General features: G+C 42.5%; 2 protein-coding genes across 4 annotated transcripts; one reads left to right on the top strand and one right to left on the bottom strand.

Moving 5' to 3' along the window:
* Positions 1–3,960: 3,960 nt before the first annotated feature.
* On the bottom strand, positions 3,961–8,547 carry wee2 (WEE2 oocyte meiosis inhibiting kinase). Of its 3 annotated transcripts, none has more exons than XM_030731286.1 (12): positions 8,401–8,547; positions 7,239–7,559; positions 6,933–7,141; positions 6,648–6,705; positions 6,145–6,314; positions 5,912–6,033; positions 5,682–5,828; positions 5,501–5,596; positions 5,337–5,422; positions 5,068–5,238; positions 4,779–4,927; positions 3,961–4,387 (listed from the first exon to the last, which is right to left on the bottom strand). In XM_030731286.1, the coding sequence occupies exons 1-12, from the start codon at positions 8,464–8,466 to the stop codon at positions 4,222–4,224; spliced, it is 1,761 nt and encodes a 586-aa protein (XP_030587146.1). In that variant the 5' UTR covers positions 8,467–8,547; the 3' UTR covers positions 3,961–4,221. The 3 variants fall into 3 exon arrangements, with proteins under 3 accessions (XP_030587146.1, XP_030587148.1, XP_030587147.1); XM_030731288.1 differs by lacking the exon at positions 8,401–8,547 and adding an exon at positions 7,845–7,988 and having other exon boundaries at positions 3,964–4,387; XM_030731287.1 differs by lacking the exon at positions 8,401–8,547 and adding an exon at positions 7,845–7,849 and having other exon boundaries at positions 3,964–4,387; positions 7,239–7,574.
* On the top strand, positions 8,456–12,596 carry dennd11 (DENN domain containing 11). Its single transcript, XM_030731292.1, has 9 exons — positions 8,456–8,906; positions 9,423–9,522; positions 9,625–9,783; positions 10,391–10,544; positions 10,652–10,790; positions 11,003–11,134; positions 11,245–11,395; positions 11,581–11,649; positions 11,808–12,596. The coding sequence occupies exons 1-9, from the start codon at positions 8,465–8,467 to the stop codon at positions 12,001–12,003; spliced, it is 1,542 nt and encodes a 513-aa protein (XP_030587152.1). The 5' UTR covers positions 8,456–8,464; the 3' UTR covers positions 12,004–12,596.
* Positions 12,597–15,307: the final 2,711 nt, after the last annotated feature.

Genomic DNA, 15,307 nt, shown 5'->3' with positions numbered 1-15,307 from the left:
TCACTAGAGTACTCTCAATACACCCCCATACCCATTTTACATTAGCATATTTAATAGAAGCCCCCCCCCCCCTTTTTTTATTACTACATTTACTTTGTGCACTGAGTAGTTATCTAGCTGAGAGCATACTCACAGAAGAAGCAGAGGTTGATATGTTATTTCTCAGGTTCCTGGTAGCTTGAGCCACAACTCTGTCTTCAAACTGGGCAGCAATTTCTTCAAGCGCACGTGCAACCTCGTGAATTGCAGCCTGTTCATGGTTCCCTGCACGAAAACAAGATTTCTTAAATATAATCCTTAAGTCAGCATAAAGCCATACATCCCATCCATTTTCTTTCACTTATCCGGGGCCGGGTCACAGGGACAGAAGATTAAGCAGAGAAGCCCGGGCTTCCCTCTCCCCAGCCACCTCCACCAGCACATCTGGAGGAACCCCAAGGTGTTCCCAGGCGAGCTGAGAGATATAATCTCTCCAGCATGTCCTGGGTCTACCCCGGGGCCTCCTCCAGGTGGGACATGCCCGGAACACCTCACCCAAGAGGCGCCCAGGAGGCATCGTAGTCAGATGCCCGAGCCACCTCAACTGGCTCCTTTCAATGTGGAGGAGCAGCAGCTCTACTCTGAGCAACTCCCAAACGGCCGCACTCCTCAACCTATCTCTAAGAGAGAGGCCAGCCACCCTTTGGAGGAAGCTCATTTCTGCCGCTTGTATTCGTAATATTATTCTTTGAGTCACTAACCAAAGATCACGAGGGTAGGAACGTATATCGACAGCTTCACTTTTACACTCAGCTCCCTCTTCACCACGACAGACCAGTGCAGTGGCTGCATCACTGCAGATGCAGCCCCGATCAGTCTGTCGATCTCCCGCTCCCTTCTCCCATCGCTCATGAACAAGACCCCGAGGTACTTAAATTCTTCCACCTGGGGCAGGAACTCGTCCCTGAGCCGGAGAGGGCACTCCACCCTTTTCTGGCTGAGGACCATGGCCTCAGACTTAGAGGTGCTGATTCTCATGCCAGCCACTTCACACTCGGCTGCAAGTCGGCATAAAGTTTAACATTTTTGAACACAATAAATAGTGTCCATCAAGACACTACTACTAACAATCTGGGCTTCTGCTATCACACATTTCACCTCTGTAGCACCAACAGTGAGAGAGATGTGTGCATGCCACAAACAACATCAAAGAGTCTAAATCACTTCCTTGTTTCGCTTTCACTGCAAGTTGTTTTGTTATTAAAACTGGAAACAACTCAGACATGAATTTCAATCATTTGTCTATTTGGACTGTGATTTTGTAAGACTGTTTAATTTTTATTTAAAAACACACCTCTTAAAAACTGCCACAAATAACCCATTGTTGATAAAAGTTTAACAGTTGATCATTGAGAATTATCATTAAGAATGTGCGGGTGCTGATATCAAAGTTGACTGTGACCAGTTTAGTTACTTACGTTGAATATTCAGATCCGCTACGGGAAGAATGTCCTGCATGGAAACTGTGATATTGCTGGGAAGATGACCATCAGTTTCAAGGTCTCCATTATCCAGAGAACTGGTCTTATGCCCGTTGCTGTTGATGTCTGCGGTAAATTTCAAGCATTCACCCAGATAATGAAGTTCCTCATTGTAGTATATGCTTCCATTGTCTGCTTGAAGGAAGGCAAAAACGACCTCATTCGCTGTAACTCCCAAGCGGTCCATCTACAACCAGCTTGAGCCTTTTAATAAAAAGGAAAAAAAAGTGAGGGAAGTTTTTCTTTCCCCAGCACTCCACAACTTCAAACATCAAACCAATTTGAGCCTAAATGGAGGGAACAATAGCACATAAAAGACAATCCTGTTTTGTATTCATTACCGCCCTGGCATATAGAGGCAAAAACATAGTTTATGCATCATGTATTGCGGTATACTGGGGATTAAACTGGGCTGGAATGATCCAAGACAGCGTTTTTAGTGTCTATAAGCTGTAGTCGTGATACTTCAGCATGTAGCTAGCGCTACAGATGAGGAGCAAACATAACAAAGGGAGGAACGTTTTTGTTAGTGGAAAGTAATTTTGAATATTACATTTATATCAGCTCAGCAAACAAACTGTTTCTGTGCCGTTTGTCACACAGTGTGTCTGCTAGCTGAAGGTACAACTGCTGTATTTCCCAGGGAGAAAATAACGAGACATAACAGGAGAGGACAGGTTCTATTTAAAAGGTAAAGACTGCTCAGTGGCATTTGACAAACAGGAAATTTAAAGCTTGCATGTAATAACCTCAATTTTAAATCAAATATTGGATCTGTACATGATAAAAAGCTTTGTTTTTTCATACGGGGAAACGTCCTGCCAAACAAACTGCGGTATATTAACTTTGTATATTCAGATACTCGGCAATTTTGGCCGGGAGATAAAGGTTAGTTGGCTGTGCTGAATTTACAGTAAAACACTCTTGGACTGGTGAAAGGTGACTGTGGTGTTCATGGTCAGTGTTACATCAAGGGTAGCAGAGATGAATTTATGCTGATGATGCTTAGATTCATTCGCTAAATTCAACCTTTATGATAATTGTAATTATTGTCCCCACGCTGAGCCACTACAGCCGACCTTAGGGTTCCCCCACGTGCCGAATCCCACTTGTGTGGAGGCGAAGTAAAAAAACAAAACAAAAAACGTTTGTATTCCACGTCTGTTATGTTAACATAGCAGGGGGTTCAGTTAAAAATAGTTGGTAGAAAAGTAGCTCTTTCACTTTATTTCGAGAACATTCCAGAGCCTGTACTTTTTCATTTTTACTTTAGTAAAGAAACTGAATGAGTACTTCAAATTCTAACACAAGTGTTTGTACTTACCCGAGTAAATATTGCCCGTACTTTTGCCACCTCTGGGTAACAACTCTTGCATTGAAATTCAACAGTTTCTGTAAGTCGCTGAAGAAAAAAAACAAAAAAACACGGTCAATTCGTAAACGGTACTTAAAACGATAGCAAATCACAACTGAGGGCAGTGTGAATCAAAACAAAACTAAGTTAAGGAATTTCGCATTTTAATAAGTGGCCGTCAAGCGGCGAAACAAAGTTCTTTGAAGCTAACGTAACGTTAGCTTGACTTAGCCTCGGATCATCAAAGTTGTTTAACGTCGAGCAAATGAAAATAACAGGTGGCTAAAGTATACCCAACATCAAAATCCTATCAAATATTGGCTTGTTTTACTCACATTCCCTTGTATCAGCAATGTTAACGTTTAACTTCGTACAAAAAAGGATGTGTTAGACTGCTGGCCGACTCCGTCTTGGACACAAACAGCTCTACTCTTGTGATGCCTTTAAATACTACCGGAATTTTCTTCGACTTAAGTGCAACCATTGGCTGCCTTTAACGGAAATGTACTGTGGTGAGTTCAAGCTACCCTGAAGGTGTCAAAACGTCATTTCGACTGGGTGTATTAAGTTAACATACCCCTATAGTTATAGGACATAATTTCGTAAGCTTATGAAAGCGCATATTATATACCCCATTTGATATACCGAATTACTTTAAAAATTTTAATGCCATATTTGGGGAATAAAGTCTAAATTGTAACTGGAACTATAATTCGCCTACTTATTATGCAAGTACTGCGTCTGTAGACGATCTTTGACTGGACCAGCCTGAGGAAGCGCACAGTCTTGTTGCTTAAAGTTAGGGAAGGGTGGGTCAGAAGGCAGAGCAGACCAAATATATTTCACAATATGATGGTTCATGTTTGTCTAGTGAAACATACAGTTGGCTGTAATTCTAGATAACAGCAGCACTCCACTGGAAAGTCCCTGTTCATTTTCTGGATTACAAAGTGCACCACAGACACAGGAAAACACAACAGAACATTCTACTCAAAATAAAGTGCTCATAAAAATGCTTAAAAAGGTTTATTTACAGGTTAAAAAAAAATATTGAAAAACAAGTACTTTACTTGTCAGGCACATCGGTCTACACTTGTTACAAGATGTTGAAATTGTCACCTGAGACATGTGTTTGAGTCAAGAGTACAATTAGACTAAAACCGTTCTGTTCAAAGCTTTAAGTCTTAGTCCAAGCAGAAAAAAAAAAAAATAAGAATTCAGCCATTATTTCTGGTAGGATTGCTGCTGCAATCATTCTATACTGCTGCATTTTTAATCACAACCTTTACCCAGCATGGGTTACAATAAACACAGCAAAGAACAAATGCAGGCTTCATTGTCATCCCATCAAACTCCATAACCTGGGCAACCAAAGCTCATGGATCGCACAGTCTTTCTACCAACAAGCCTCCTCCCTGTTCTGGGGAGAGAGCCCATCTTAACAGGTGGTTTCCACCCCTGTGGGAGGTTCTGCTTGGGTGACAATACTGCCTGACGGGCCTCCTGGAGTTCTCTGTAAATCGGAAAATGATAATGTGAGTGCTTTTAACTAGAATCAGTGTATGAGCATTAAAATGAATAGGGTGTCACCATTGGCTGTCACTGGTGACTACTGCAGCATTGCGGAGCTTTTTTATTTATTTATTTTTTTAAAGAAAAAAAAAATCTAACTTAAAACTGCACCACCTGGTGGTAGAATTTGAGCATTGTGTATAAACAGAGCTTCAGATGTAACACCCCAATTATTCATCTCTTTTACTTCCTTATTAATGCATACATTTGTCATAAGTGACTTTAAATACTTTTGAAGTCTTCAATAATTACTTTAACACTCCCAGCACGACTCGTGTCTGAAACCCTCAAACTGGAGATGCAGGTTAAATTATCCTCAATTTTCCTCTTACTTTTCAAGCATGGCAGTCCTGAACCTCTCTACATTCAGCTCTCTTCGTAGCTGAGCAGCCAGCCTCTCAGTCCTCTTCTCCCTCAAGACTGTGTGTTTGCAAAGCTCCCTGGCAGATGGCCGCTTCGTTGGGTCTGGATCCAACAACAACTGACAAAGACAAAGTGCTTTCAATAAGCTATGCCAGCTACTGCAAATAAAAACAACATTTATGCAGGTGATAACTAAGAATGAATGCTTAAATAGTGTTGAATAGTTGAATAACAAAAACAACCAGGTTGTAGAATTACCTGAAGTAAGCATCTAAAGGGAGGCGAGAGCTCCTGTGGGAGCTTGGGGAGACGCCCCTCTCTAAGACTGTGCCACTGCTCTCCATTTAGTGGCAGAGGAGAAGCCCCGGCTGCCAGCAGCACTGTAAGGCCCAGAGCAAATATGTCTGCCTTGGGGAGGTAGCTGTAATTCTGGGGAGCAGTGAGACAACTGAAATGAGAAATAACGACAAGAAAATGCAAAACAGGAAGGTGCAACTAACCATTTTCTTCTAATGCAGAACATTTACCTCATGCAGGACTTCACTGGCCAGAAAGCGGGTATCCCCCTCTTCAACTTGAGGACTGCTGGTTGATGTCACATGACCCAGGTCACCTGCAGAAAACTCAATGAGCTGATGCTAACAAAAATGAATCAATTAAATGGTAGCAGTTTATTCATCAACTGTAATACCAATTTTGTAAATGACTCTGGCTGAAGGGCTTCCATCATCTTCCTCTTCACTCTCGCCCTCAATTGTGCTGAGTCGGTGGCAAATGAATATATTACCTAAAAAGATTTTTAGGCACAAGGAACCTGTGACGTATACAGTGAATGAACATCTAAAAATAGAGAAGTGGTCAGACAAACATACTTGGTTTGATGTCCAAGTGAACAAGGCCTGAGCTGTGGATGTATTTTAGACCCATAGACACTTGTAGAAGCAGATCTTTCAACTCAGCCTCTGTGAACAGCTCTCCCTTTACCTCCCTCTGCACAATAGCATCACTGAGACTCCCACCTGAGAGACACACAGAGGATGACAAAAATCACACAATCACCCCTCATTTTGTATTGTACTTGTGATGTTAATTTGAAACCTACCATCACAGTATTCATTCTGAATAATCATGTGATCATCCTCTGCCCATGCTGAGTAATATCGAACGACATGTGGGTGATGCCCAAGAACAGCATGTGCATACACCTCCTTTAGGGCCAGCTGCCTAATATAAGAAAAAAAATGTTATGAATGGATGTGCCAAAATAATAGGGAGGTCTGATGTGTCTTTGGCAAAAAAAAAAAAAAAAAAAAAAAAAAAATAGTGCTGACTCACTCATTGGCAGAGCCTGCCAGGGGTCGTCGGGAGCGTTTAATGGCATACAAGCAGCCATCCAGCCTCTTCACACACTTGTAAACTGCACCAAACTCACCCACACCAATGCACTCAATCTCCAGGAACTCACTCTCATAGCGTGACAGCATGAAGGCTTGGACAGCTCGTCTCTGCCAGATAAAACAGTCGTGGTACAAAAGTAAAGATTTCTAAAGAAAGTGCACACGTCACAGAGCTCAGTCTGCGAGGTTTATTCTGTGACGTGTCACCAAATATGGTAATAAGTCCACAAGGAAAATCACTGAGGATTCTGACAGCAGCTTTCTTTCTGCTGGAGATTCCTTGCAGAAATTCCGGAAGTAGGGCTGGCAGGATGTAATTTTGGACAAAACAAGAAGTGAGGAGGCAGCTGAGGATGACAAAGCCTGATGATGAAATCATATCAGAAGCATCTGAAAGGGGAGGGCTACATTCAACACAAGCGCAGATAAAAATAGTTGTACCTTTGGTGGGAGAAAGGCTTCATCATCCTCTTCAGATGACGTTAGGCTGTGTTTAAACCTGGAATACAGAAAGGGCATTTAGACCTTTACATATAAAACTCCACATGTCATGCCTATGTGTATGGACCTATGTGTATGGACACTAGCAAGGAAAAGATGTAGAACTAGTTCAATCTCACCACATTCTGAAAGCAATTTTAACATCAGTGCACTGTGTAGGGATTCTGTCGTTCAAAATAGCTCTTACTGTGACACCAGCCCTGTAAAAAAAGCGGACTCATGTACCTGTGGCCATAAGCATCATCATCACCTCTCCTACAACTGTTCCTCCACTGTTGCTCACTGTTCCTGCGCACTGTGTCCGGGGTGAAAGGATTCACGTTGACAAGAGGTGCCATGATAAGGCTTGCGGCAGCTGAGGCAAAACGCAGAGTTCTCTGTTGACGACTTATCTTAAGACTGGAGTAAGGCTGGGAGGACTTTGATAGCAAACTCTACAGGAAGAGAGCAAGAAAGCAAAAACAATAACTTCTTTATCAGCTAAGCACACAGAGGCTAACGTAAGCACATTTACACCAAATTCGTCCCCACCTTGGGCGTGCTGGGAGAGTCACACAGTCTCAGCTTCCTCCAGGAGGCATAAGGTATGGGGCTGGTACAGTGTTGAGGGGAACATAAAGAGCTGCTTCTGCTGAAGTGACGTTGCACTCTGGGGGTCCTGCAAGCGGAGGTGGGACTGCAGATTCTGGAGGTGCTGTCATCCGAGTTGTCACTGCTGCTGCTGCTGCCGCTGCTCTCTTCTCCACAGCTAGAAAAATCCAGCTGCTGGCTGATCCCATCAAATAACGTAGCCATGCTTGGGGTCTGAGTTCGAGGAACGACTTCTTTCACAATGCCATGCCACAATAGCACCTGAGAGCACAAGTACTATACTGTACTAAAATTTGGACTGATGTTATGATTTGCATGTGAAGCCTGGATGTTACACCCTTTATGAACATAATAGAGACAAGTATATAGTTACACCCCCCACACCTCTAAACTCAGAGATCACTATAAGCTCCCTGTAAACTTACCTAAGTCAAACTCAGCTGTTTTATTATTGTCAGCCACAACTGGAAGTTTAAACGATGGTTCTCATATTGCTTATACCTCTATAACCTTGGCTAATAATGTATGTTTATCACGTATACTCACAAACAACAGGCCATCCACACCAACACGCTTGAATATGGCGCCACATATGCAAGACTTCCTGTTTAAATAAATGACGCCACCTGTTTTGGTCAGCTAGACCTCTGATTGGTTGAGTTGTGGTAATTGAATAAAGATATTTACGTGAGGCATTACTAAAGAAATATGATATTCAGTTAACGAGGCGGCTTAGGATACTGTGGGGCTATCACGAGAAACTACAAATTTACATTTAAAGTAAAATAAAAATACATCAAAAGACTTTAAAAAATAATACACTTAAGTCGCTTTATAGTCAGTATTGAGTGCAGGTGCAAAGATGAATAACTTTGATGTTTATGCATTTTACCGGGGCAATAATAAAAATTAGGTCACTGTATGAAATAGTGATCTAGACACGTGGGCGGAAGTGAGCTACGTCATCAAAACAGTGAAGCAGGAGGAGGAAAAGAACCCCGTCCGTGGATGTGACACGCTTACAAATACATAGAAAACAACTCCGCGAGCAGCAGGAAATCATGATCCAGCTCTTACACCGTCCGTAACCCACTCGACACACCTGGACATCGGAGCTTTGTGTTTTTTCCTTTTCTTTCTGTGTCCTCGGAGGCTGCAACAGTACCATGGTGGAACAGTCGGACCGAGCCCCGCTGCTGGACTGGGAGGAGATCCCACCGCCCGATCCGAACCAGGCGGCCCAACCACAGACTCAGCCGCCGCGAGAAGAAGACTCCGCGGCGGAGAAGAGTGCACCGACAGGCACTGCGGCTGGTACTGGGTGGAGCAGCACCACCGCCACCATCGACGCCGCCACCGCCACCACCACCACCATCCCCATCATCACCCCCATCATCACCCCCAGTGCGACACAGAACGTGGCAGCTGTTGTTGTCAAAGGGGACGGAATCCCGGGCCGAACCGAGCTGTCTGGGCACGGGTGGGATCGCCCGCAGCCTCTCGGTACAGACCGTAATGTCCCTTTCCCCGGCCTCTCAGCGAGGGATCAGTGGGAGGAAAAAGACCAGATAGTGGCTGTGTTTGTGGTTACCTTTGATACAAGATCAGGTGAGCAAGTAGACTTTGATCTTTTATCCTTCGCATTTAAAATTCTCAGACATGGACTGTATAACCGCAGAAATGATAACCCTGCCACGTTTTGACATCTTGATCTGATATGCAACAACGCATTATATTGAGTGGTTGTTAGACATTTGTTATGTCAAAACACATAATCCATAATGACAGAATAACCCTAATTATTGTGAGGCAACCTTTACCAAAAGACAGTCACTCCCTGCTCTGGGTTTCCTCTTTGTCGCCTGTCAAACATGTCGAACTCCCAAATCATCTAAAGGTGAAATCATTCCTGTTACATTTCATTTAGAACTTATAAGAAGTCTCTGATTCCCAGATGTCAGTTGTTACATGGTTGTGGTGGCTGAGTCAGTACTTTCTTACTTTCCCTGACCTCTTGCTATGACATGACTAACATGAAGGATTGGAGGAAGTGACCAGGATAAAAGTAGAGCATGTAGGAAGTGACTTCATGGTTTCTTTTGTGTGTGTGTTTGTGAATGGTAGGGAATATGATAGAGTGGTGCCTGCCTCATGACATCAACTTGGACGGAGTTGAATTCAAGTCAATGGCCAGTGGTTCCCATCGGATCACCAGTGACTTCATGTATGTACTCCTACATGTCAAATTTCAGCTCAGTAGGAGTGAGTTTGTCAGAAATCTGTCAGCTTGTGTTTACTCCTGCTCTCTGTTATGCCCTCTGGTCAGATATTTTCGTAAAGGGGGTTACTTCGGTCTGGCATGTTTTGCGAACATGCCTGTGGAGAGTGAGCTGGAACGAGGAGCAAGAATGAAGTCTGTGGGAATTCTGTCTCCCTCCTACACTCTGCTCTACCGTTACATGCACTTCCTTGAGAACCAAGTCAGGTAAGACAGTACATTACAGAGTTGCTTTTTTTCCTCCCTCCACAAATTCTTATTCTGTTTACTCGATTTCTTACCCTGCTCACAGGTTCCTCTTTATATGCCTACCTCATATTCTTGCTTCTTTAATGTGGGCTCATCTATTAAACATGAACTCGGAGTCCCAGTTGCAGCTTTTGTCACAAGAACCCACTGACATGCAGTTTTTCTATGAAGTCTAAGCACAGAAGTGAGGAAAAAATGTTGACAGCACCTCTCCTTCTCTCTTCTGTAACACTGCTCTTTGATAAAATCTTGACTCTCACTGACTGTATAAATTCACTGTGTGGCACAGCCACAGGCTTGGGTTACAATTAAAGCCCCTTGAAGCCTTAATCTGAAGGGAGGATGGTCATCATACATTTTACAAGTGACATGCAGTAGCAAGCCTAAAATGTGTGATTTGAATAGCTGAAGTGGTTACATGTAACCACTGCTCATGTAACATGAGCTGTGCGTACTGGAATGACTGTGCAGAATGTGCTCAAAGCTAAATATAAGATGTGAGTTATTCGATAAAGCAAGCTTAATCTGCTCACGCCTCCTCTTTCTCCTTGTCATCCCCATGAAGACACCAGTTGCAGTGTCCTGGACAGTATTCTCCACTGGAGGCCTTTTATGAGGATAAGAAGGCCATTCTTCCCCCTACAGGAAACGGACTGGTCACCGCCTGCCCGACCTGGAGTGTTACTAATATAAGCCGCTGCATGCACCCTGAAATGAAGGTGTGAAAGCACACACTTGGATTACTGATGATGCTCTGCCTTGAATGCCCTGAACCAGCAAACATCACCAAAAAATGACCATGTTTGCCACTACTTGCACCCTGCAGATCACCCATCCGGCTGGCTGCATGTCCCAGTTCATCCAGTTTTTCGGGGAGCAAATAATGGTGCTGTGGAAGTTTGCGCTGCTTCGGAAACGTCTACTCATCTTCTCCCCTCCACCTGTAGGGGTTGTCTGCTACAGGGGTGAGCTTGCACGCACACTTTTGAGAATTTGCTGTAGCTCTTGGGTAATACAGGAAGTAAACCTGTAGTCGAGAGGTTGCGCAGCAAATTCTGTTTTCACAGTTATGTAATGCAAAAAGATCAAGATTTAACAAATATTCCAATATAGAAATATGTGTGGTCTTTTCTCTCTTTTTGGAGGAGGTTCATTCAGTATTTTCACATTCCCTCAGTGTATTGCTGTTGCTGCCTGGCCAATGTTTCATTACCGGGCATTGGAGTTTCTGTGCCTGAATTACGGCCTTTCTTCTACATCAACATAGCCGACATCTCTGCCCTGGAAACAGAGCTGTCATACGTGGCCTGTGAGTGAAGCTTTGCTGTAAATGGTTAATTGACTGCTGCTCCAATCTATATACAGAGAGATGAGTCCTCTTATTTTAAAAATGTTTTTTTCCATGTGATATGTTTGAAGGCACCACAGAGAAGATCTTTGAGGAGAAGAAGGAGCTGTATGATGTCTACATCGATAACCAGAATGTGAAAACTCACAGAAGCCATTTGCAGCCGCTACTTAGACTGAATGCAGCAGACAAGGAGAAGTACAGGAAGCTGAGTGAGCAGAGGTACGCCAAAGTTGTGTAGCTACTTTTTTTTTTTTTTTTTTTGCTGATCAATATTTGCAAAATGCATTTGTTTTGTGGTCATATAAAATATGCTGCAAAATTATTCTGTTGGTATTTCTATGAAATTTTGGATTCTAATAGATCACTTTTTTTAGATTTCATAATGACTGACCTTTTTTTCACAGGCAATTGCTGCTGTACTCTCAGGAGGTGGATGAAGACTGCACATCAAATGAAGAGGATCTTTTCATCCTGTGAGTCCTTGGCAGCTGTTTTCATAGTTGATGATGTACTTGAGTCATATTCAAACGAGACAGCATGTGTGTAAGAAGTGCAGTATGGTCTTTATTGCTGCTTGATTTTATTCTTTAAAGACCATATATTGATGCAGTTGCCTTTAATCCTGTCTTAGGTTCTTTATGGAGCTGAATAACCGCATCTTCCAGACCCTGTCAGAGGTAGCAGGAAGTGCTGACCCCACTCTCACTGGTGAGCATGTGAGGGCCATGGGGCTGGATCCCCAAGGTGATCGCTCCTTCCTTGCCGACCTGCTGGAGGTTTACGGTTTCGATGTAACGCTGGTCATAGACAACCTCTGCTGCACCTGAACCCCATTCAACCTGGGAAACTTGGAAGCCACTGGATTATATGTGCCTACTAGGCCCACACATACCAAGACACTGAAGACACTGCCCTCCATCCTGGGACATCATCTGTTCTCTTCTGTCCTCCCCGCCTCTGTGTGTGTTTCATCTGACCTGAGGAGACTGTTTCTAACCACTGTGGATGACAAGGACACCTAACATTGTGCACTTCTTCACAGTAGGTAATGAATACCAGTACTGCTGAGCTTATGGCCATTAATATCTCACGAGTCACTCCTTGCTGTTTTTGTCAGAACCACATTTTTCTTATGTGTACACGTGTTTGAGTTTGATTCTGGCTTAAGTGGCCAGGACTGAGGCACTGACTGAAAATATAAAAAGTTTGATCGTCACCACAGGATGATTGCACCTGCCACAGTAGTGAAGTCACTGGCACTTTGACATCCACTTCTGGTTTGTCTAAAGAATGGATTCGAGCTTGGAAAAGGTTCTTGGAAATGAACTTGTACGCTTCAGATACCTTTTCTGGAAAGTTGAACAGACCTCAAAATTACAGCTGTAATTCTGTACTTGTGTTTTTCTTGTTCTGGCTATTTCTGAAAATGGTTAAAGGGGGGGGGGGGGGGGGGGGGGGGGGATAACTTTTGGACCACTTTAACTGCCTTTCAAGGAGGAAGCAATATGAATCTGAATGAGAAGGGGAAAAGCTGTTCTAGATACCTTGTTCACCTTCATGCACCTTAAATAATATTCAGATACGATCATGTTTGTCTGTTTGATCACCAGGTCCAGGGGATTCTGGAAAATTTTTGCGTTGTTGTATGTTAAAGCTTCTCATTTGTCATAATTGGTGGAGGAATTTTCAATGAATGTGATTCTGTAACTCTTATCATGACTGCTGCACCATATCCACCACTGGACTGTTTCCTGATGCACACAGTCATGATTCACTGGAACTTTTTATAAGCTGTTTTTATGATTTACAGTCTGAGCCAACTAGTAGTTATGGAGCAGAGACACCTGTAAATGAGCTGTCAGATTTTTTTCTTTTTCAAACTTAAACTACTGTAGAGCCTTGTTCATATGTCTCTTATGATCCTGCTGAACGAAGAGTCCTCGACGAAGCTGTTTGTTGATCAGCTTTAAAGAGATCCTTTTCACTTCTCTCTTTGTGCGTGCGTGCGTGCGTGTGTTTTTGTTTTTTTTAAATCTGTTCTGTCCTGACCAGAGCTGAGCAGAAGCTTTAACTCCTCCTCTGTGGGCAAATCCACAGAAAGGACTCAGTCTGTTCTGTCTGTTTCTCTCAGTCCTTTCATCAGTGAATCCAGCTTTAGAAATGGGCCAACTGTGTCTTTTGAATGCTGTTGGCAGAGTGCTTTTAGTTCAGCCACCCCTTTGCCAATCACGGTAATAATTTGTTCCATGTTGGAACACATACGTTTGATTGCCTTGTATAAAACTGAGGAAGTGGTTCTGAACCTTCTCTCGCCCACCCTTCGCTTCCCATTTTTCTGGCTTTGTTAAAAAAAAATAAAGTGCACTAAGTGTTGTATATTCAAGAAAAGGGTAGTAAAGGAGACCTATTCTGCTTTTCCTTTTCTCCTGTATATGTACTGTTCCAATGGTGAATACTCATATTAAACATGGCCAAAGTTTCAAATGGTGAGGTAAGTGAAAGCAGACTCTCTAAACACTCAGTTTTATTTTTTAAAATCTTGCCTCTGTATTATGTCAGCCCTGGCTCTGTGCCTGAGATCAGAAGCCCCAACCCCCTGTTCACGAGGGGCAGCCAATCAGAAGAAAGCTGGCTTAAAGCAAGAGGAACTAAAACTGCTTGTTTGAAAAGGTGGACAGACTGTGGGTTTGCACCACAGCCCAGTATAAGATAAATAAGGATTATTCTGAACTCTGAATCATGCAAAGTTAATCTAGTAGAATCCAGTCATGTAAATATGGAGCTGGAAGTGAGCATAATAGGTCTCCTTTAAGCTCTGTTTTTTGAATGGGGCCTTATGATAATGTGACTTTTTCCAACTTACAAGAGCAAGGTGACTAATTTCTGTATGTACATAAACATTAATTGCTTAAAGACTAAGTTCACTGTCCTTAACATTTCAGAAGGACCCTAACTTATCAGCTGATGTATTATCTTTCCTCTGACAGCGTTTGCTTTCCAGGTGTATGTTTAATGTTTTTAAAAAAAAAAAAAAAAAAAAAGGGGGAATGTACACAACACAAACCACTGTATAAAATGCCTTCTTTGTGGAACTGTTCACAGATGTGTACCAGCATTAGCTAAATGATTCGTTTGTACAGCATTGTCACTCTACTGAATGTCAGAGACAGCAAAAGTATTGCACACATGCAGCAACAAATCCAAGTAGTGTAACCGTTTTCTTCTTGATTGTAAGAGTATTCACACAATAACAAATAAGTCTTCACCTCTACTAATGTGAAACACTAAGAGATGTCAGTAATGTACACAAAAACTCAATAGCATGAGCAACTGTCAGTTTTACTGTACTGCCATTGTAAAACAATAAAAAACTCATACGGTTTAAGTGTTATCTAATCTGCTCCTTCTAACCTTGCATAATTATTTTCCTATTTCAGTTTCCTTTATAATCCTCCTTTCCTTTTTTTCCCTCCATTTTAGTGAGATATATTCACATACTGCATACAACTTAGAAGAATTGGTTCACCAAAATTTTTGTATTCAAAATCAATCTTTATGCAGCAAAAATGGCCCCAGTGACTGTTAGGCTACCTTTTTTTTTTTTTTTTTTTTTTTTAAATGATGTAGCTGGTCAAGATGAAGTCCTTTTGTCATAACTATTCAGGATTTTTTTATTCTTAGAAGTTCAGTTCATGAGAATTACTGCTCTGCCTTCTGTGGCCGGGGAAGAGCTTTCCAAACTCTGAAAACATTATCTTAAAAACATTTTCAGGGTTTTCCAGGGAAGTGACCATGACAGAGAGAAGTGGAAGATTTTCCTCTATAGAGGAATTCCTGCACTCCTGCAGAGGCTTTTGCCAGAAGAAAATTACTAAAATACTAAAAACTAAATACTAAATAAAAAGTGATTCAGGAAAGAAACCTAGGATAAACCCCATTCATCCATTTTCTCCCACTTGTCTAATTCAGGGTCATGCATGTCTTTGGATTGTGGGAGGAAGCCAGAGTACCTGGAGAGGACCCACAGGGAAAACATGCAAATTCCACACAGAAAGGTCCCAGGTGGGATTTGAACCCTAGGACCTTCTTGCTGTGAGGCCACAGTGCTAACAACTGCATCGCTTTACAGTC

The sequence above is a fragment of the Archocentrus centrarchus genome, chromosome 6, assembly GCF_007364275.1.
Source record: "Archocentrus centrarchus isolate MPI-CPG fArcCen1 chromosome 6, fArcCen1, whole genome shotgun sequence".
NCBI lineage: Eukaryota > Metazoa > Chordata > Actinopteri > Cichliformes > Cichlidae > Archocentrus > Archocentrus centrarchus.
The sequence above is the reverse complement of the archived record's forward strand: the minus strand, read 5'-3'. Positions and strand labels throughout refer to the sequence as shown.

What these genes read in the sequence shown, in the direction of transcription:
- dennd11 (XM_030731292.1), top strand. Translation starts at nt 8,465, where the DNA reads ATGGTGGAACAGTCGGACCGAGCCCCGCTGCTGGACTGGGAGGAGATC. An exon ending in CGGATCACCAGTGACTTCAT is followed by an intron (nt 9,523 to 9,624) that starts GTATGTACTCCT and finishes CCCTCTGGTCAG; the next exon opens with ATATTTTCGTAAAGGGGGTT. An exon ending in TTCCTTGAGAACCAAGTCAG is followed by an intron (nt 9,784 to 10,390) that starts GTAAGACAGTAC and finishes ATCCCCATGAAG; the next exon opens with ACACCAGTTGCAGTGTCCTG.
- wee2 (XM_030731286.1), bottom strand. Translation starts at nt 8,466, where the DNA reads ATGGTACTGTTGCAGCCTCCGAGGACACAGAAAGAAAAGGAAAAAACA. An exon ending in CACAAAGCTCCGATGTCCAG is followed by an intron (nt 7,560 to 8,400) that starts GTGTGTCGAGTG and finishes TTGTGCTCTCAG; the next exon opens with GTGCTATTGTGGCATGGCAT. An exon ending in CAGAGTCATTTACAAAATTG is followed by an intron (nt 5,423 to 5,500) that starts GTATTACAGTTG and finishes AGTTTTCTGCAG; the next exon opens with GTGACCTGGGTCATGTGACA.